This window comes from Micromesistius poutassou (assembly GCF_964030765.1).
Source record: "Micromesistius poutassou genome assembly, chromosome: 2".
NCBI classification, from domain to species: Eukaryota; Metazoa; Chordata; class Actinopteri; order Gadiformes; family Gadidae; genus Micromesistius; species Micromesistius poutassou.
This window is the reverse complement of record NC_140272.1, coordinates 15,166,275-15,188,774: the sequence shown is the minus strand read 5'-3', so window position 1 is coordinate 15,188,774 and position 22,500 is coordinate 15,166,275. Positions and strand designations below refer to the sequence as shown.

Genomic DNA, 22,500 nt, shown 5'->3' with positions numbered 1-22,500 from the left:
TTAAAAAAAATCTATATACATATATTGAGCACTATATTAGAGCTCAACCAACAATAATAAGACATTATTATCAAAGATTGTCCAAGGACTAGCGTCTATTGATGCTGTGCAGTGCTGAATAACTACAGAACGATATGCAACTCTGTCAATAAGTTCTCTCAGAGGTAAACTGCCTTATTAATATTTATAACTAATACTGCTATTTGTGGTAAATATTTTATTTTATTTCTTATTTTTCAACAGAGCGTTTCAATATTGCATGAGAAGGGTCCGGCCTAGTGTTTCACAATTTGTTCACACAGCCTCAGAAAGTAAATAATACAATTAAAATACATGTTTTTTATGAATAATATATAACATAAATGACACACTCATCTGCCTATGTAATCAGCTGTTCTTTTAATCCTAGTGACCAGTGTATGAGTCAAGAATTCACATTTTATCAGACTTTTCTATTAAATGGCAAGAGTTTGAATGTATGCATTCATTAATTCTGGTACTAAGGAATTCTTATACTACCACTTCTACATCTACTATTACTTCTACTGCTGCTACTACAACTACCACTAATAATAATAATACTTTGTTATCAATGTTTATTTTGACATTGGTCAATTACCTTTTCCATTTCATGGACAATTATACGGTCTCTAGGTGTGTCATGACCCCAGCATAATGACTCATGCATACCATGTCTATCTTTTTACAACCTACAAAATCAATAATAAAGTGAATTGCTTTCTCTACATGCTTCTTTTCCTGATTCTTTCTCTCTTTTCAAGATACGGTGGCAATTTATTTTATGAGCAGTTTTTGTTATATTTGTCGAAATTCTCTTTATATCCCTAAAGCAATCAATAAATCAAATGCTCTGACAAGAAAAATATAAAAAAATCCAGTATCTGTAGCTGCAGGCCGGCAGTAAGCCCATCCAATCTTTTCATTTTGGCCAAATGAACTGATCGGGTGGTTTAGCTGTCTGTCTACCTACCTACCCGCCTACTTGCGCACTCATTGCACATGACTGGAGTCTTCTCCAAGGCTTGACCTATTGCTAAAGCTAGGGAGCTGTTCACCTGTTTTTGGGGAGTGGCTTTGGAGGGAAGCCTGAAGGAAGGGCGGGAAACATGGTTTTGCAAAGAGTCTGTGTAATAGATTTGACTTTTTCTTGGCCCTTGTTACACTTTTGTAGTTTAAGTTATTCAAATATAGCACAAATATAAGTTGTGATTCCTGTCAAAGCTGGCTTTGAAACAAGCATTCTTTGGTTCAATGTGACTCCTTGTCTTGTCTGTTTAAAAGTGATTCAAGGTGTGCATTTCGTGGCTCAACCACTAACCCTCTAGCCAGATGGGCCTCTTAGCAACCCTTTTTTTTCAGAATCAGACACGTGACATCACTTTCTGTCTCTTTCAATGCACTGTCCTGTATCTCTCTTGTCCATAAAGGCATTAAAAGCCTGTAAAATAGGTCCACCACGGTCATTCTCTTTAATTGTGTATATATGACCTAGCTATGCAGTTGCGGCTATGGTTTTCCTACTACCAGATCGTTTCTTGGGTGAATTAGGCAACTACGAGTCCTAATTAAAGTTGAAACGAATGATAGAAGAAAGAGATCTTCGAAAAGATATGCGGGTGGGTGGGTGGGTGGGTGGGGGGGGGATCAGAGTGGTTAATATGGAGTTTAAAAGCTGATTAAAGCTGTGAAACATGTTGATAATTGCAGACAAACGCTAACAGAAGACCCAGATAAAAATGTGAGATCTGAGCGGAGGGAATTAAAATAATTTTCTGTGCTTGATATGTGAGAGGGGCAAAATGAGAAAATAGAGATGTGCCGGCCGATGCAGTAATATAATCACAGCAGATAAAGGCAAAGACCTGTCATGCGCTTTGACACAAAGCTCACATCAAGAGCGGGAAAAAGAAATGGAAAAAAATTCCACTTCCACTGATAAAAAAATACAAACATGTTTCCCGTCAAACTGTAATGACTCCATGAAAGGCCTTGCTCATAACATCAGCCGTTCTGAATCCTTAAGAAGGCACACTACACAGAGCATTGATTAATAACTTTCCTCAACCTCCCACATCCTACTGAACCTCTCTGTGGTCTTTAAAGATGGATGCATAACAGCGCTTGTATATACATATACATGTATCCGTCTATCCATGTCTCTTACAAGTAATGTATGTGTGTTTTCATGTTGGCATGTGTGTGCATACACGTGCATGATTTTTGTGGGCGTGCGAGTGTGTGTGTGTGTGTGTGTGTGTGTATGTATGTGTGGGCATTTCTTCATGTTTGTGCATGCACGCTCATGTTTGTGTGGGTGTGCATGTGTGTGTTTGCATGTATGCGTGTGTGTGTGTGTGTGTGTGGGGGGGGGGGCATGCATATGTGTGCACAAGTGTGCATGTATTTGCACAGGACTGGCTAGCTTATTTTTCTTTTTTCTCAGTTAAACTTCCTGTGAGTCACCAGCAGTGGAGGAAATACTTTACAGCTGTATCTTTTTTTTTTGAATGTGAAAACAGGACTTAATGCACACTGAGAACAAAAGCAGGAATCTGGCACAATGTTTTGCTTCACTTGTGAATTCCTGTGCACCTACTTAATTTGTTCTGCTATTCAACAGCAAAGTGCAGTTCTACAGTTGTTACGCAACCTTCCCTTATTTAGGTATGCCATGGGCCTTGAGTGCCTTATGTAACTTTACAAGATAGTATAAATCTGTAGATATGTCTGCGTTCTTTATCTTAAATATACAGCAGGACACTGTTTCATTCCTGATGAAAATTGCTCCTGGAAAATACATATCGTTGATTATTTTGCATGAGAGTGGCACTAAAGTGGTGAGTGTCTCCACAAATCATCAACTGCCATTGATCTGAAGTGTAGAAGCAGTGGAGTACTTTGGGCAAATTATGGCTGTCATAAATGAGATGAAGAGAGACCTGCCAGTGTTCTGTAGTTTAGATAGTCCTTATTAAAGGTTACCAAGTTCCTACAAACGAAGAAAAGTGTTTTAATGACAAAGGAGGTGGTGGTTTATGAGAGCCATTTGTCACTCAGAAAATAGCTCAATAAGACATTAGGAGTCTGTGTTTGTGTAATTGAACCAAGAATCGGTCACATTCCTTAACAATACAAACTTTTCTCGGAAGTAAGCGAAGATAGTTAAGATAAGAGTATGATTGTGAATTCTTCTGGATGAGGGGATGGAATGTTGTTGAGGAATTACATAACTGGAATGGCACTCAATGGGGAAACAGACTTTAATCTCAATATACTGCTCTGCTGGAGTTACCGGTTCAAGGATCAGAAAAATATGTACTTAAATAGCTGGAAAAACATATTAATACTTATGATATGTTGTCTTTAGCATGACTGTGAATGCTCATAGTTCAGATACAAATGAATTATGTTTTTCTTTTTATAAATGTCAGAGTAAGGATAATTGATATTTATCCATATTCCAAGAGGAAAATTAATGTTTTGAACAAGGTTAGCTGAGAATAAATAGTATAGTAAAAAAAAAGAAAGAAACAGAACAGACAATTAAATAAGTTAATAAGTTCAAAGGTAGTCTTTATACAGAAATGTTCCAGGAAAATTACCTTCTTAATTGTACTGCAACATTTAGGCTGTGTCCGTTTCTAATTGTAATATTAAAGCAAACCAGTTGAAAATATCATTGTTAAATGAAAGGTCCCCAAAAAACATAATAACGTGTAGTATAACGTCCATTCTGATGGATTTTTAAACATGTTGCACATGTACATCAGTACCATACACATAAATAAATAATAAATACATGTTTGATGGATATTGTTCTAAAAGTAACCTGGCTGATATTCTGTACATTTCAAACTCTTCAACAATTAAACACTTTGTGCATCCTTTATAAAGGTAATTTAACCCCCTTGACTCTGTGTCTTCTCTCGACAGTCAAAATAGTGTTATTTATAATAATAGTGTTATAATTAAAACTGGGTAATACCATTCTTTATAGTTTATGTTGAAGGTTTGGTTTCTCCAAAATGCAGCAAATATTTAATCCCATTTAATCAGGTTTTTTTTAACTCAGCCGTGTATTCACAATTCATAGTTGTATGATGATGTATCTCATGGATTAATACCATTTAGTGTTGCAGGCTGAGAGACTGACAAAGTCTGAATAATCTCAATGATGCTAATTACGGCGGGCCCAGGGAGTGTAGACAAATGACTTGCAAGAATCTATTGCAGGGCTGTACGGTGATGCAATTCACGAGGGACACCACACATAAACATCATTGTCTTCAGACCTCCTCTGTATACATATACAATGTCCTGGAGACATATAGCTTTTTGCTCTCTGTACACTGCTCAGTGCTATGGCATTCACATTCAAACACCCTCCGTGGAGAACCCTGAATCGGCCTCAATATATATAACAGTTTTTGTATTTTTGTGCTGTGCTAGTCCACAACACCCTCCCCCAACCATGTGGCTGACCTTTCATATTTAATATACCATATTGGCTAAAGGTCACTTTTGTTTTGGCTTTCCTCCACTGGTTTTGATGTGCGATTGGAAATGCTCTAAGAGTGCTCCAATACATATTTCTTTGGCGCTGTCAAGGAAACATTCAAAGGGCACGTAGCCAAAATTAAATTGAGTTTCATAGATATTGGCATTCTTTTTTTGGGGTGCAATTCTCCCTTTCTAATTGTGTTAAGTTGATGGTCAAATGGCCTGAATGGGATGTTTCACGATGCTGTGGATTTAACTTCTCATTAGGTTGCTCCATCTATGTACACGTCTATACAATTGCCTTTGTGTCTGTGTGCCCATGTAAGGCAAGCAAAGCGTGAAATTGGTATAAGACCTTACATATCGTGTGTCATGAATTAAAAAAAGAAATAAATAACTAAAATAAAATACAAAAATCTTATCAGCGAGGGCACCACCTGTTCGGGTGCACTAAATTATCAAGAGATATATTTCTTCTTTCAACCGGAGATTTGATATCACTAATGTATGTTTCTTAGACCCCACCGCTGGTGGAGAGTCGAATGGCAATGGATTTTCTAAGATTAGATTTACCAATCACAGAGAGTGCCTGTGACCGCAACCAGCAAGCTCCCTGAGACAGGTGCAGAAGTCAAAAGAGTGCTCTCCAACAGAGGGAATACTGTTGCTCAGTGCTTGTGTACCATGCATCTGTTCTCCATCAGAAAGAGCCCCTACAGTTGTGTGTATTGTGTTTGAATACTTCTATATGGGGCCACTATATGGTGAAGGGGCAGCTTATCACGATCCACATAGAGAAATGTCCTTTGTATACAAAAGGTAACTATATAAACCCTCTCTTGTTTTGAACCTTAAACGGATGTTGTTGGTCTATTGAACACGTCGAGGGCTCAGCCCGTGCGCTGCATTACAGTCTATCTCAGTTCTTCTTTGATGGTTGTGTTTTAAAAGACAAAGCTGTAAATGTCTCCAGATGAGTTTCACACAACCCCCTCGGTGCATGCGACATGGAAACACTAATCCATTAGCTTGCATTGGTTCTCAGAGAATCTGAGAACCAAAAGAGGTGTGAAGCTGCTCTCTCTATCTCATGCACGCTTTCTCTCTCTTCCTGTGTAAATACTTGATATATTTGAGACTTGAAACCAGTAAAGGTGTTTTCTGTTTTTGTTATTTTGTTTTGTGCTCCTTTCCATTTGTTCCATCCCTATCTTTGGCTGCTCTTAGCTTCATTCATCTTCTGTACCATCCCCCACCTCTCATTTCTTATGTGCAGTGTGTGGAGCAGAGGACTGGAGGAGGAGAGAGTATGATGTAGAGCAGGATTTATTTAGATATAGAAATAGGAAAGGAGAGTGAAGGAGGAGCATGATAAAATATATACCACTACTCGTTCACTATTCCTTATTTTACTGGTACTACTTGTACTACTCTTACTACTACTAATACTACTTCCACCTCAACACATTAAATTATATAATAATAATAATAATAATAATAATAATAATAATAATAATAATATGTTATATCAACAACAATGCATATCAATACAACATTTGATTGTTTTCTCCATTGTTCTGCATAGTTGAAACATGGCTATCACCACTGTTTTGGATGTGGTGACGAGATGCAGTTATCCCAACAAATACAACAATCAAATGAACAACATGTTGGATATGATAGGTGACTAGTTATCTAGTAGTGTGGGATGTGGTCAGAGTGGAGTCCCTGCAAGGTGGAATTGCAACAGCAGCTAATTGCTGGCGAGGACAGGGGTCAGACGGGGGGGAGGTGGTGTGGACTCTATGAATAGCCGTTGTTTCAATGGCCGATTGTGCAAAGGAACAAGAGACAACATAGTCTCATTATTGAAGGTCAGTGGCTAGAAAAGGTTACCAAAGGTTCACGAGAGAGCAACCTTTTGTGGCGAGCCCCCTGCCACAGCCAACATGTATTCACACAAGCTTTGATAAGCTTCCTGGCTCGTGCTCTGATACTGAAAAGTGCACGTACTGCAAAAAATGATTCCTGTGCCTTAGTGTTTCAAATTCTTAAACGCTGCTTGCTATATGTTGAATCTTTGTTTCATTTTTTTTACACATGCATAGAATCTGAAGTAGATTGCTTTGCATTGGAATGCCTTTGTAAGCTTCAATGCATTTACGTGTAAATCAAACATGTCTACACTTGTCGGTTACGGATTTCACAAAATTGATTGCCAATGGTTTCCTCTTTAAAATAAGTTATTTGGGGAAATGTAGAAAAACAAACAGCAATGAGGAGTGTAAATACAGAGACAAAATGGAATCCATGTGTGATGCTCTTTGTTCCACAATGTCAATATTGAGCATCCATATTGCATCCAATATCCTCTTCCCTCTGTATTCTGCTGTTCTTTGGCCCTCTTTGATACTCTTTCTGTTTGAGGTAGCTTTTAATTGATAACCTTTATTTGAAATAAAACAATAGTGCAATAGCATCTGTTTGATATAACTGTATGTCCTGTAGCCTATTAAGCTAGCTAGAAGTGGTGTCAGTGGCATGACAGCCAATATAGCAACCAAAATATATTAACGTATGATGTTGTTCAGATGTACAAGTACAATGTCCTTTGTGATAAGTTCACTCAGTTTGTTGTGACATTTTCAAATGCAGTGCGTTATTTTCTAGGTAAGTTTGGTTCACATCCTACGTTGTTTCAGCGTAGCCAATGCAAAGTACGTCTATGCCTCTGTGTAAATTAGAGTCATTAATGACTCATTTGCTTGGACTAATGGATCCATTGAAATATTTCCTGTTTATCATTGCCATGCTGTTTGCTACATTCAGGATGACCATATATGGAACCATTAGGACAGAATGCGTCAACGATGTTGAAACGGTTTCATTAGTGCATGATTGTTCTCTCTAGTCTTTACTTAAGTCTAATTGCAGACAAGCTCAATTCTGGGTGATCGTTATGCTTCAGTTTCTTCTGCTTATTATTTGTTTTGACCATTACAATTGCTGGAGGAAAGGTGAGATAGTAAACTGTAGAAATGTGTCCATAAATGTTTCAAGCCACATGTTAAATCAACACAAAGTATTCTCCGTAACAAAATTGGAAACTGGTTTCCTTCCAAGGCTCTTTCCCCCTTGGTCCCCACTTTGTACCAGTGGAGGCTTCTCCAGTGAGGAGAGGGAGAAAGATCCTCCTTAACATTTTTGAGAATAAAAAGTGTAGATTGCCCAGACTACTGTAATAAATTAATGCCCTTAAATATGACTACTTTAATGCCTTTGTATATGTAATGTCCGTTTCCCTGGGTAAAGGAAAATTAGCACCCCCTATCGCCTATTGAATATTACTTACAGCCTCCATTGACTCCCATTCATTTCTCGGGAATTGGCGGCTGGTGGATAACATGGGGATCGATGGGAGAGAGGAGGAAAGTCTCTCCTCTGAGTGGGTGGGACTAGCTAAGGGTTCTGAATCGCGTCAACGTCTATTCACGAATAGGCTGGAGCCCTGGCTGCACTATGAACCATTAAGCAGGAGCCCTGGCTGTGGAGCAGCCTGGAGGGAGGGTTTATCCCCTCAAGTCTCTAGGCTACGAGAACCAACAAACCCGCTCGTATGCCTCGTTTCCACTGAGCGGTGCACTACTGTTCGTTGCGGTACAGTGCGGCTCTGTTCGCTTATATTGGCGTTTCCATCGAGCGGTGCGGTTCGGTGCGGTTCGGTTCGCTTATATTGGCGTTTCCACTGCCAAAAGTCTGCCGAAATAAATGCGCTGAGTCTAACTATTTTTCGGTACTCCACTGTTGGGTTACCAAGCCGTCTGAAAGGGTGGCGAAAACGTGGAGCTACACTCACCGTTATTCTGAAATCACTTAAAAAATATCCTGTTTGGTATGACCAGGTCACTGATATCTTTGCAACACAAACAATGACGAGGATTGACTTGATCTAAGTCCAATCTTATTTGGCTTAACACCATGACCAACATTCTGAAACATCCATTAACATCCACATTTGCCTCAAACAATGTTAGGCTTACATGTCAATATTGTGAAATTATGTTCTTGTTGTTCTTTTAATTGTTTGTTACTCTGACCGTTCTGTTTAATATTGTCGAAAGGATGTTAGTGAATGATTCAGAGCATGATGCATTTTAAATGGAATCACTTTTGGTCTTGTGTCTTAATTTTTCTTAAAACAATTGTAGCTGAAAATAAACATAGCCAAATCACAACCAATAGCTTCAGTCATTGAGGGCAAAAATAGGCCCAATGATAGACCCTGATTTTTTTATTTTGTTTTACAAATCAAGAGTAGGCCTGATTTGACTAATTGGCTTTGCATCCTTTCCTTCTGCCCTTGTAGTCCAAGACATGCTGCCAACCAGCTTTCAAAGTACAATGCTGCCACTGGTGGATTTGTGTCAATTTTATTCACATAATAATAATACATAATCATCACATAATCCCTCCCTGCTATGTTGTAGTTCACCAAAACACCCTGAAACAATTTGATTCTCACATACTTATGCCACCATACGCCACTAACAGTGCAAGCAGGCCAATGGCAACCAAGCGCACAGTCCTTCCTCCCTCACTTTAAAAACCAGCCTCCACTGCTTTGTACCCACTCTTGTCCCCCCCACCAGTGGCGTCACTAGGCTGTTTTATTCGGGGCTAAAGCCCCGGATCAAATTGAAATAGCCCCGAATCTATTTCTCCCCCCCCCCCCGTCAACAATCTCGCGTCCTCCCGCGATCGCTCGATACCCCCCACTGAGCCCCGGATGTTTAAGAAACCTAGAATCGCGCCTGCCCCCCACCCCCACATCAGTTATCCTATAGCAGTATGACTTCTGGATCCCAATGTGGCGTGTGATCAACTACATGATAATAGTGATGGTGGTGACAGAGTTCAGGTAATACTTGTGCAATGACCCTTCTAAAACTATCCCTCGTAATGTTGAAACATTTGAATAGCTTCCTCTCAAGCATTAACAAAGCAGTAACTAATATTGATTGAAACATGCAGTTGGTCTAAACACAAAAACAAGAAGGCCTATTAAATGTTTTACAACAACAGTAGTTTCTAATGAAACTGTGCCTGATCCAATAAGCAGATGGAGTGGTTTTATTATTTTGACATTAAGTAGACTACAACTCATAGCCAAGCTTGCTGGTATGAAGAGAACAAGAACCATGGGGAATCTCTTGTGTGACAAATGAATTAGCTGCAGGAGAATACAATTAATAAAACATTAGTGCAATTAGTAATACATGGCTTAGTAGGCAGTACAACTTAAATTAATAAAAATAACATACAAGTTATGTGTGGGAAAAATATTGTTATATTGAATGACATTTGAACATTTATTACTAGATTTTCTTATCCATAGGGCAGAAAATGAAATACTGAGTAATACACAAGGTTTGTGAGATATTAAGCAAGTAAGTCTAAAAGTAGAAAAGTACTGGATGAGGTTGTAATTATTAAAGCGTCAGCTGGCTATGAAATATTCATAAATTATTAACCAGGGAATTTAGTTTATCGTCTATTAGAATTGATTGTCCAAAATTTTGTTTTTGTGATGAATAACCAATTTTCATTAAAAATACATTATATATAAAACATTTACAGAACTGTTATATGAAAATTTTTGTTCAACCAAATTATAAAAAAACTCCTGTTCTGATAAACAATTCATTAAATTCCTGAATGATCAAATCACCAATGTTCTGACAGCACAGAGTAAAACCAACAAAAAACACAAAATAAACACCACTGTTGACGTTCTTTAAATGGTAACAGTTTGTAAGTGTGTTTTAGTCATAATGCTCAAAAATGTTAGCCTAATGGACCTCTATATTTTAATTATCCTTCTGCTTTAGACCTGGTTTGTAAATAGCAGCATTAGCCACATGAAGGCCAATAAAAAAAGAGACTGTGTTTGTTCCACTAATTGCCCTGAAGTACATCAAATTAAACCAAAAACAGACAAAGTACAAAGGTCTTATCTTTTCCTGGCTGGGAGACAAAGACAACGCATTGCGTTTGGCATTAGTGAGAGACCCTGCTCTGTTAGATTGCCTAGTTTAAGGGTTTGAGTCTTATTTCTCTGACTCATATTGCTCACTTCTACTCTACACCACCCTTCACTTTCTTCAATGTGTCTATTTAGCAGGGGATTGGGGGCGGAGGGACAAGGGGAGGGGGATGGGGGGCAAGGTGGAATCCATAGCAGGTAGCTCCAGCCATGGGTATGATTTACTTCTGTCCTACAAACCCATAACATATCATCACTCATATCACATAAACACGCACACAGACACACACGCACACACAGACACACACCAAACACAGACACACTACCCCCAAACCTATTGTTCACAGCATACACACTGCAATCCTTGCCTCACTATACATTCCATTCATGTGAAGCCACTGTTAAGACTTGCGCCAGACGTCCCAGAGTGTGCTCTCTCCTGCTACTTTGTGTCAGAGCGGCATGCATACACAACATACAGTGGGCAAGGGAGCGAGCGGGTGAGAGAGAGAGGGAGGAAGGGAGGGAGCGATACAGGGGAATAACAGGGGCCATGAAGGGATCAGAGAGTGAACTAGACAGGGAGAGTGAGAGAGGGGGCAGCGGGGACACAGGCTGAGGGTGCTGGTGTTACTTGTCAGGGTATGACCTCCTCAGTGTCTCCGCGGTGCAGACGCTGGGAGCTGGCAGCTGATGGCAGACTGCCACAGCGGGCCCGTGGCGCGACCCATCTGCACTTGGTATTTAAACAGGCTCCGGGCCCCCAGGGGCCTCGCCACCATGCAGGGTAATAGCTACACTAAGCGTGGTACAGACCTGAGGGGAGCTACCACTCACCCACTGGGACCACTATGGCTCAGTTAACGCACACACACATACACACACACACACACACACACACACACACACACACACACACACACACACACACACACACACACACACAAATACATATACACACACAAATAGACATGGATATAAAATATTCACATGCACTTCTTTTTTACAAAGCACATTCAATCCCTGTCTCTCCAATTCACTGATATGCTTCGTGCTGCACAGAAAATGATAGAAATAGTGTTACACATAAACTGAAGACAAACCAACAATGCTTGTGTGTATTTGTGTGTGTTTTTCTGTAAGATAGAGTGTGTGTCTGTGGGTCTGTATGTGTGAAGTCAACGATACATTGTCCATGTGTGTGTCTGTGTGTGTGTGTGTGTGTGTGTGTGTGTGTGTGTGTGTGTGTGTGTGTGTGTGTGTGTGTGTGTGTGTGTGTGTGTGCTCATGTTGCAATGTCAGAGTTGGAGCACATAACAGCAATGTCATTGCATTATTATCTCATCCACCATGTCAGCACCAAAGATTACAGAGACTTCCATGTCCAGAGGAACTGGCAACTGATTAGTGGAAATAAAGTGCTTGCAATTTACACTGCAGCAAGTCTCTGGGATTTATTTCTAGTCTGAAAGGAAATAAGTGTGCCCATTAGGACTATACATTACAAACACATATATTTTGTTAAAGCATTTTCATCTTCAGTAATGTTAAAATTAAATACCCAGATAATACAACCATACTCAAAAACACAATAGCGTTCGTTAGATCAATGAATATCAAGTAAGTGAGTGGCATGTCCTATTCATCTTCTTACACTCTCGCTCTCTGGCTACCTGCCTGGTATTACGTTTCTCTTCCCTCCTCAGCCGGTAGAGGCCGCTACAGAGCAATGGCTATGGACGGGTAGAGTCCAGCTACACAGGAGTCTATCTAGCTCCAAACGCGTGGATGAGCACTCCCACATGACAAAGCTAGCAGGGGAGAGCGCGCGGTTGGAGAGTAGATAAAGAATAATAGGCTACACGTTACAGAACTAACGCTTGGTCGCTGTTCAACAACTTAGATTTTTTCGTGTGACGAGCAAGATCGATATTCTCAAGAGATTCCTACCACTAATTCCTAGGATTTGAAATTATTGCTTCTGAGCATCACTGCTGGCGTGCCCCCCCGGTCCGCTGAAGTACAGGGCGAATGTAAAGAGCGATTGGAGCAGACATTGCTGTTTTATTTTCACCTTGCTTCTGTTTTTGTTTCGCCAACTGAAGAGTGTCTAAGTTTGAACTAGAGAAACAGAGAGAGAGCGAGAGAGAGAGATAGAGAGAGAGAGGGAGCGAGAGAGAGAGAGAGAGAGAGAGAGAGAGAGAGAGAGAGAGAGGGAGAGAGAAGGAGAGGGAGAGAGAAATAGAGAGAGAGCGGGAGAGAGAGAGGAGCAGAGGGAGAGGGAAATAGAGAGAGAGAGAGAGAGAGAGAGAGAGAGAGAGAGCGAGAGAGAGAGAGAGAGAACTCTGACAAGCTTTTGGAGCTGCGCTTTCATGCCGTCAGTCTTGCGGACTCTGAGATGGACGTGAGATTTTATCCAGCTCCCCCCTCCAGCGTGGGTTCATGTAGGCCAACATTGCCAACCGATTCCAGTTTGGACTATTATCACTCAAACAAGGTAAATATATGCAACCGACATGTGTTTTTTGTGCTTTGTGAGCCCTGCATCACCTCTCTCCACACGCTACACGGCGGGGAACGCGTACATGCGAGTGTCGTGCAGAGCAACTCGTCTGTTTAACAGGAACTCTGTTTACACAATGTGGACAAAAACAACACATGTAGGCCTACTTGTATTGGCGCCAGACGAGGTTTACAACTTTTTTTTTTAATTGTTGGTTTCATGGTTTTGAACGCCGCACCAACATTTGACACGCTGTAATTACTAAACACATTTTCGAATATTTTTTGTTGACAACGGAGTTCCTCGTAGTACTACTTTTACTTTTAGAGTCATTTTGATTGTACTTTGCTCGAGACAAGTGCGCACCTTGCTCCATCCATGTTCGACGCGTAAAATGTGGGCTGGAAGGCTGTGCTATTGGGACAGCAGGCTACGACCACAAAATGACAGAACTGGGGGTTTGGATATTTATATAAAACAAATGTTTGACACTCAATTACAGTGCACTATTCAAGCGTTTAAACAACCAGATGTAAACAGTGAATTAAAAAATGTTTAAACTTTACGCATGCAAGTTAAAGGCAAAGCAAATATCAATAACATAAATAGCTGTAAAAATAGGAAAATTATATGGATTTGTGTGAATCACGACATTAATGCCATTGTCTGAATGGAAGTAACTATTAGTCTTCTACTTAATGTGGGAACGCAACATCGTATCAACTTTGCTTGTGATTGGCCCACGGGGAAACGCTCTCTTAATCAATGTCCACATTAGCCTCCCTTATCTCATTTTACATTGGAGGACAACTTGAACATAAGCTATAGGTAAGCCACTAAACGCGAATTGTTTAGGAAGGAAAATTTAAGATGAGACTATATATATTTTTTTATTGTTTTTATCATTACTTGTATATGCCATTAGTTTTGATGTTTTTGATGTTTAGTTATTTTTTAACCTTTGCTTTCTGTTTTTTCATTGTGCAGAAACATCTAACATTTAGAAAAAAACGTATTTATATAGCACATTGCATGATTGGTTTTGAGTCCCTTTTGGCACAACCGAATATAATGGTTTAAGATTACTTTGTCTATTTGTTTTATATTTCATTGCCCAAGCCATGCGGTCGTCCGATTAAAAGCGGTCGTCAAAAACGTGCGGTCATTAAAAATTATAACTGCCAAAACAACAGAACGTCTATGATTCTCTCCCTGGCCACAAGAGTGCAGATTGTGCTGTGGTCTTCCAAAGTTGATGTAAACATTTGTGTTTTAATTAAATCTATTGGTAATGGGTGTAAGCCAATGACAGCGATTGGTTGGCTAATCACCCAGGGGAAAGCCAGCAGGCGATTAATTCTGCGAAGCGAAAATGTGTGTGCAAAACTTCAAGGGATTTAATATTACTGCCATGTGTGTACCTTACCTGAAAGACACAGACACACACACACACACACACACACACACACACACACACACACACACACACACACACACACACACACACACACACACACAGGCACGCACACGTACACACACACACACACACACACACACACACACACACACACACACACACACACACACACACACACATACTGATACACACACACACACACACACACACACACACACACACACACACACACACACACACACACACACACACACACACAGTAGCGCTAGATGTTGATTTAAGATTCTAGTGAGACGTGGCTTATGCTGACTTGAAGGCCTCGGTCCTGTGGTATATAAACTGCACCGTAGCTATGATTCACTCAGATCCGTGTTTACATACTGCAGGCTTGTTGGTCAGGCTGGGCAAGAAGCCGGCTAGGGTTTCAAGGGCAGAATGATATAACATTGTCATTACTAAAGTAATGGGCGTGTGTGTGAGAGATGCAAACCGACACATTATCTGCACCTTGCGTAACAGTAGATAAATGACATTTTGGAAATAGTTCATGTTTAGCGCATTTGAACTTCAGTGACGTTGTTGAGGATAAAAGAGCAGCAGCTCCTACACATTATTACCAAGAAGAAACACATTGTCATTCCATGAATTTAGAAATGGAATGCCATCGTACTGGTTACCATATATGATTTATCATTTGTACAAGAGGATAATATGGAAATTTGATACACTTGGTGGGGGTTGTAGGCCTACTAAAGAGGCACATTTTAATGGTGTTACATGACCTGAACATGGCGGTTGGAAGCAATGAATAAATGGATCAATACAAGTCCCAATCCATATTGGCCATATACAGTATACACACACATAGCGAATGAACATGACCCCATGGGTGCTAATGGGAGGCGCTAGCAGAGGCAGGTTGGTATCACACTAACCCATAGCAAGTTCCCAGCTCCCCAGGTACACTCTGGGAAATGCTGATTGGCTCTCATGTTAATTTTCACACCAAATGGCAGCACACACAATGGCTCTCCCTCAGGTCCATAATGGAATATATCATAGCGCATTGTTCTTGATGGCAGATTAAGGAATAGACTGGCTCGAAATGTATGTGCGAAGTGAATGGCGGTAATTAGGAGTACTGATGCCATGTGGTGTGCAGAGACGGTATAATAATCTGAAGTCACTGAAAGCTGATGAAAGCGCCATTCTTTTGCATTAAAAGCTTAAGTGCAAAAGAGAAAGATCTTGACAAAACTTGTCAACTTGAAACCATGAGCATGACGGTGTCAAGTTCATTTTAGGGTTTAATACAGCCTTTACGATGTCGATGTGGTTGTGTATGCTATGTGTAAGGATGTGGATGTATAATGTGTGTGTGTGTGTCCACAAAGCAGATGGAGACCAATTATCATAGTGTACTAAATACCTAGGAAGTCATTATTTAGTAATGCATAGTATGTGCACAATTAATCCGGTTGAACCCGATAGTCTGCATTCAGACTGGTTCTTATCTTAGCAGCAGACTGGGGTGTCAGCAGGAGCAAGACCAGACCAAGAGTTAATACCCGGAAACAATGAATGTACTTAACCTTTGACCTTTCATTTGTATTATTACTCCAATTCCCTCCGGTTCAAAACGGTTTCGGATTCAAAAACGGGGATATACTTCCAATCAACAATACTGAAAATGATGACAGGAACAATATCTTTTTATCACAAAATGAAGTGTACTGCCTTCTTCTTATCTCTCCCTCCTATGTAAACGTAATCGGCTTTGTGTGGTTGAAAAGCAAAAAAACAAAGCACACGCTTTCGCATGTGTCGCGCGCCATAACGCACGACAGTATAGGACACAACACAGGCTGCTAGCGCCGCGCTCGCAATCTACGACGAGACAACAAGAAGAAGAACAATGCGGTGCGGGTAAAAAAGCGATTTCACACAGCGGTAGCTCCTAGCCCGCGGCCGCATGCTCTTCTAAACTCTACCTTGGCTCCATCGTACGCAATCACCCTGAGTCATCCTCTCTCCAGCCTCACATCTCCCCCAGTCTCCTTTTGAAGCCGCTCCATCCAGCTCCATCTAGCTCCCTCCCCTCCTCGATGAGTGGGAGGCATTCTTATTTGAGTATTGTTATATATTCGGTGTTACTTTTGTAAGTGTATCTTGTATTTATTTTATTTACTTGTATTCTGCGCCTCAATCTACCTGGCGCCAAAGTCCACTTCTTGGGCTGTCGCCCTTTGTCAGAAGAGAGAGTGATTTGTCAAACGCATTATGACTCGCATGCGTACCCAACTGGCACGACTGACACCACCACACGGCTGAGAGGATGTTGGATGGAGTCCCTGGTACATAGCCTCTCCACTTCTCCACCGTCCCCTTGGCCCATGCAGGTCCTTATGTGGCCAATAAGAGGCTGTGGCGTAATTACACTGTACACATCGTTTCTACAGTATTATAATTATACGCCTTTTGGTTTTTTGCAGATGTTAAGGTGGGCATGGAGACATATGTTATTTATAGATGCGTGCTTCTCCTCTCTCTCTCTCTCTTTCTACAGTATCTGTCTCTGTCTCTGTCTCTCTCCCTCTCTCTCTCTCTCTCTCTCACTTTCTCTCTCTCACTTTCTCTCTCTCGCTAACTCTCTCTCTCTCTAACTCTCTCTAACTAACTCTCCATCCTTCTCTCTCTCTCCCCCTCTCTGTTCTCAATACTCTATTCTCTCTCTCGCTCTCTCTCTCTCTCTCTCTCTCTCTCTCTCTCTCTCTCTCTCTCTCTCTCTCTCTCCCTCTCTCTCTCTGTAATGCAGAGCCAACACAATGCATACACAGTTCATCATTGTGCTGCTGTTTGAATGTTGGAATGTCACAATTAGGGCCAACAATGTTGACTGATACAGGACGGTTTTTTTGAAACTGGAGTGGCTTTTTTTGAATTTTTGGGTTCTCATCCACATTTCTCACTATATATAGAAGGAGTGTCATTAAGTGAACTTGTAGTTCTGCATCACACTGCACACTCCTGGAATATACCCGTGTTCTTAATTATCGTGACTAACTCCTGCATGGCTGCCTGGAGCTTCTTCCTCATGTGTTCCATATTGGTACAGAGTCATTTACACACAAACAGCCGCAGAAGCTTATTTTTGCAGCTCACGCACCGCCCCTTTTTAAGTGGTCCATTTCATTTCTACCACTGTGTCCAAAGCACTGCTCTTTTTTTATGGGACACTTCAAAGTGTAGTGAGGGCGGAGAAGCATATTTTCCATGTTCCCATTCTGTGGATGTTTTTTTTTTTTTTTTTTTCTTTCCTCGTCGTCAAAACATGACCTTAATGAAAATATTTATATAAAAGAAATATGTTATGCCATCCGTGGCGGAGTTCTGCTCAGAGGGAAGTTAATTACACGGAGGGAAAGCGTTCTTGGGTGGACAGTGTGGAATTGGTTTTTTTTCTTTCATTGTGTCCATTCATAACATTCTGCTGACTGGTCAGTCCCGGCTGCAATGCCCCAACTGTTCTCTCACTTTGGAAATTGTTAACCCATGCATACCTCATGTGCAGGAAAAGAGAGAGTGAGAGAGAGAGAGAGAGAGAGAAAAAAAAAGAGAGCGAGATAGGAGAAAAAAACAAGAGAGAGAGATAGAGAAAGAGAGAGGGGTGCAGAACGTGTCAGTTAACTTTGCTGTAAAGGCTATGCGGCCGCAATGATGTTCACAGAATGTTCTTCTTTTTTTTGTAAGTGGCACACTGTTATTTACTGTTCCTGTTTTAGCGACTAATTTAAATATTCACTCTTGGGTGTATGTTGCCTCTACTTCCTGGAAGTCTGAAAGAACACATTGGTTCCCTCTTTCTCGAAAGCCTATCTATTCCTCTGTCATACTTTTCCTCTCTCTCTCTCTCTCTCTCTCTCTCTCTATCTCTCTCTCTCTCTCTCTCTCTCTCTCTCTCTCTCTCCATCTGTCTCTCTCTCAGTCTCTCTCTCTCCTTCTCTTCTATTATTTCTTTGCATTTACCTCCCCAGCAGCAATGTCAAAAGGTTATGAGAGGAAGCCAGATTGCCCAGGGCTGATTGTCTCTGAGTTAATGATAAGTAGCTACACAGCTAATCTCTGGAGTAGCCCAGAGTTCACATTGTGTTATGGGGCATTTACAATTGCTGGGGAGACTGTAAGCAATCAGACCACATTTTCTTCTTTCTTTATTTACTGACCAATTAGCAGTTAAGTGTTTATTTAGTTTCATCCCCATATTGAATTAAGATCAATCACCTTTTAAACGTGTGACTCTCACTTGGACAGTTCAGGCTACAGCGGTATGCAGCAGTAATTTGAATTGTAACCTACAACGGTCAGTCATCTACATGTTCACACATATAACGTGGACGGACGGAAGTAAGTCAGTTTGAACGCGCGAGTAAGGTGTTACTACATACAACTATGTTTTCATACAAACACAACTATCACACAAAAGATGAATACAAACAAACATTTATAAATCGGGTGAAGAAACGACCGACATGTGTGGGAAGCTACCCACCATGTCAGCGGCAGACATGTTGACATTGATAACTAACCCTCAATGGACGTAGCCGCGGCCCGGCGGCACCTCTGACCCTCGTGCAATCACAACATTAACCCTAGTTGTGTTTCCTAGTATACCTCCCCTCCTCTCTGACAGCCCAACACTGGTCTGTAGCCAGCCATGACTCTGGATACTGTACTTAATGGGGTTAGTGCTCCCGGCCCTACTTGCTGTGCCGTGGGAGTGTGTGACGTCAGGATACCACCCCATCCTTCAGGACGGCCATTGGTGGACCCCCGACGACCCCCCCCCACTCTCCTGGTCTCTGCACCCCACTTTGCTTCTGCTGTTTTCTATTCTCTTTTTGATTACTTGGGTAGGGGGGGGATGGTTGGGTGGGGGTGGGGGGACCAGCATTTGAGGGGGTAAGCTGGCATGTTGGGTGGTGGTGGTGGTTGTGTAGAGGGGGGTCTGTAATGAAGTGTAAGGGAGAAAAAGAGGGGGATTGTGTTTTGGGGGGGGGGGGGGGGTACTTTATTATTTTTTTTCAACTAGAGCCATTGAATCTGTAATGTCACTCAGCACCGTGGAAACCAAAATGAGCCTTGCCACCAGATGTGTTCCAGTCCAGATAGGGACTTGAAAGTCAGACGTTTATTGTTTTAGTGCACTTGGTGTGGTTCAAACCCAAACTGCATGAAACGCTGATTGATGGATTTCACTAAAGAATGAGAGAATGAGAGAGAGATTACCAGACCGACAGGGAGAGAGAGAGTGAGCGAGAGAGACACAGTGAGAGGGAGAGAGCGGGAGAGAGAGAGAGCAGGAGAGGGGTGGAGACTATGATTATTTTAACTATTTCCATGCTCTTACGTCTATAGAAAACCCACAGTATTTCATGTCTCATATTTCACATTCCACATATATATATACTGTATGTGACTGTATACATTCACATTTTGTAAAGGCCTGTAAATATTCCAAAAAAGCATATTGTGTGTTGTTGCTTTCTCCTCGGATAATGAAATGAGACCTATGTTTACACTGAACTTAATGCGATTGGGCCACTTTAAGTCTTTGCTGTGTTGAGTCTGACAAGCAGGTTGTAATTGTCAGTGACATTTAACATCAGCCCCATGCATGTGGTTTTGACTAAAGGCCAGGAAGTGTGCAGATCTCTCTTTTTTTTCATAAGCAAAAATTGTAGCATGTTGCCAGCCACACATCCTTTAGTTTAGTCTTTCTGCCTCCCTTTTTTTTAATCAAAATAGTATCTGTAGAGAAACATAAGCTGCATGCATGTGACTTGTGCAAATGTGACATTGTAGTCATGCCAGATCATTACTTTGAAACTGTCTGTGATGGATATTATAGAACCAAGAATAGAGGGGAGTTCAGTAGAAGCATCTCTACAATAAAACTAGTTTGGGAACCTGATGTTTGGTATTCAATCCCTGGGCTTCTCTGGATGCCAAACCCATGGCGTTCCCTTAGGCATCAGACTTGACAAAGTCAATGACAAGGAAGGAATGTTTCTGTATTTATTTAAAACATTTAGTCAACACAACAGCTGGTGATCTAACTAGGGTCCAGTAATTGAATCTATTTTAGTCATGAAAGCAAATCACGCTGTGTGTGTATAGTATGTGTTCTCTGAGATTTGCAATTAAAAGTAACAGCTATAATGGCCGTGCTGGACTAGCGCGCCGCAGAGCAGAGTGTTTGGTATGTAAACCGGTGGGATCTCAGTTTATATGGTGGGTTGGGCAGCACTCATCATCTCTTCCTATCACACTCCGTAAAAGATCCAGGAGAGCGTCCAGCGGTTTGTGTTTCATCGCACCTCTCTGGGAATGACATAATGTAACTAGCTCGCAGCTCTACCGGTACCTGCTTTTTTCTTTTCTTTTATTGGAATGTACATGGCTGCAAAGGTGTGAAGCTGCTGTCTACTTCATCGGCAGGAAATGAAACACACTAAGTACAACAAAAAATGAAAAGCGAACAGAGGCAAAGGGCGATATTTTCACCAGGGTGGTTGAGGATAATGCAGGCGCTGCAATATCGTCACATCTCTTTCAGATGTGTAGGGTTAGAAAGAACATATGTCCCGATATTGTGCAGTATCCAAAACGAACCGCTCTGGTTCCGGGCTCACTACTTCCACAATGCTCTTCAGACAATCACTCAGTGTTGAAACAGTATTATCATACCAAGCTATTTAAAGTGCTGACGTATCCCTGCAACCTTTTTTAAATAAAGAATTGTCCATTCTTTTATCCTAATCTTGTATGCTGTAGTCAAAACCTGTCCCTCAGGCATTCAGGCAAATAATATGTTGCATATTTACATAATATACAAAAAAAATAAAGACACATAAGGAAATATACATTTTCAAATGATGTACACTGTAGAAGACCCTAGGTGAGACATCTCTGATAGTCCTCCTAAGAGATGTCTTAGACTCTTTAGATTCACATTTCCCATAGGGTGAAGTACGTGTAGGGGAGCACTAGGTGCATGTGGCCCAGGACAGTGCAGAGTGCAAGAATGCAGCTGTTTGGTGTATTAAGAGAGGTCTGTGAGCTTGGGCAAACACCACCAGTTGTCTTAGCTTCCTGAGGCACGTCCTGTGCAAACAGAACTTGGGATGGCTGGTTCCCTGTGCACCAGGTCCACGCTCAGAGCTCATGAGCCTCCTGAAAACATACCAAATCAAATGCACACGAAGAGACTGCCCTATATAAGTAAAACTCATCAATCTTACATATGACTTGTACAGTATAAACACTGTGTGCTTAATTCACGCATGTGATCGGAAAACTATGTGTATTAGTAAGAGATGTATAATGATGATGTGAAATCTTTATTTAGCCAACACTCCCTTGAGGTTTTGCACATTAAGATATAGCCCATCTATATTTCAAATGGTATCTAAAATGGCAGTTCTGCTTACTGTGTTTTTTATTTGCTATTCAAACGTGTATTCCAGTTTATGTTTCACATCTCCTATGCTTGCATTCACACACCTCCACAAAACTACATCAGCAACATTGTTGCGCTCGCTTTTGTTAGGTTTTTATGACTGACAACCCAGGAAATTGGTGATCAATAACAATCACAAATAAATTAGCACCATGTCTGACATTAAATAGTAATAAGGTAATCAATTACAGTCTTACTCACGTTGACATTAAACACTCCAATTATTCCACACACACACACACACACACGATGTCGCTTGTATTTTCTGTGTTCTCAGACATACCAGATGTTAACATTATTTCACGTTGGAGTTATTAACAATGTGTCCTATTTTAAGGTGACAAAGGAGCAAGGAATGTGTCGTGATTCCCTCTCCCAAGTGTATTACTCTGTTTACTTTCCTTATCAACCAGATGTAACACCATCACCACCACAGACTCTGTTTATTTGATTCATTACGTTTCATTATCACAGATGCTATGGTAACATAATACAAA

The 22,500-nt window shown here is 41.0% G+C and overlaps 1 protein-coding gene across 4 annotated transcripts in view; it reads left to right on the top strand.

Annotated features, from left to right (window-relative positions):
• tox2 (TOX high mobility group box family member 2) overlaps window positions 1–22,500 on the top strand; it is a 104,796-nt gene that overhangs the window by 1,138 nt on the left and 81,158 nt on the right. For 3 of the 4 annotated variants that reach the window (XM_084463728.1, XM_084463729.1, XM_084463726.1), the window contains exon 1: window positions 12,859–13,061. The exons of the other annotated variant lie outside the window; for it this stretch is intronic. In XM_084463728.1, coding sequence (XP_084319854.1) covers window positions 12,963–13,061 — 99 coding nt within the window. In that variant the 5' untranslated portion in view covers window positions 12,859–12,962. Of the gene's footprint in view, window positions 1–12,858; window positions 13,062–22,500 lie in introns of those variants that run through there. 4 annotated transcript variants of the gene reach the window in all.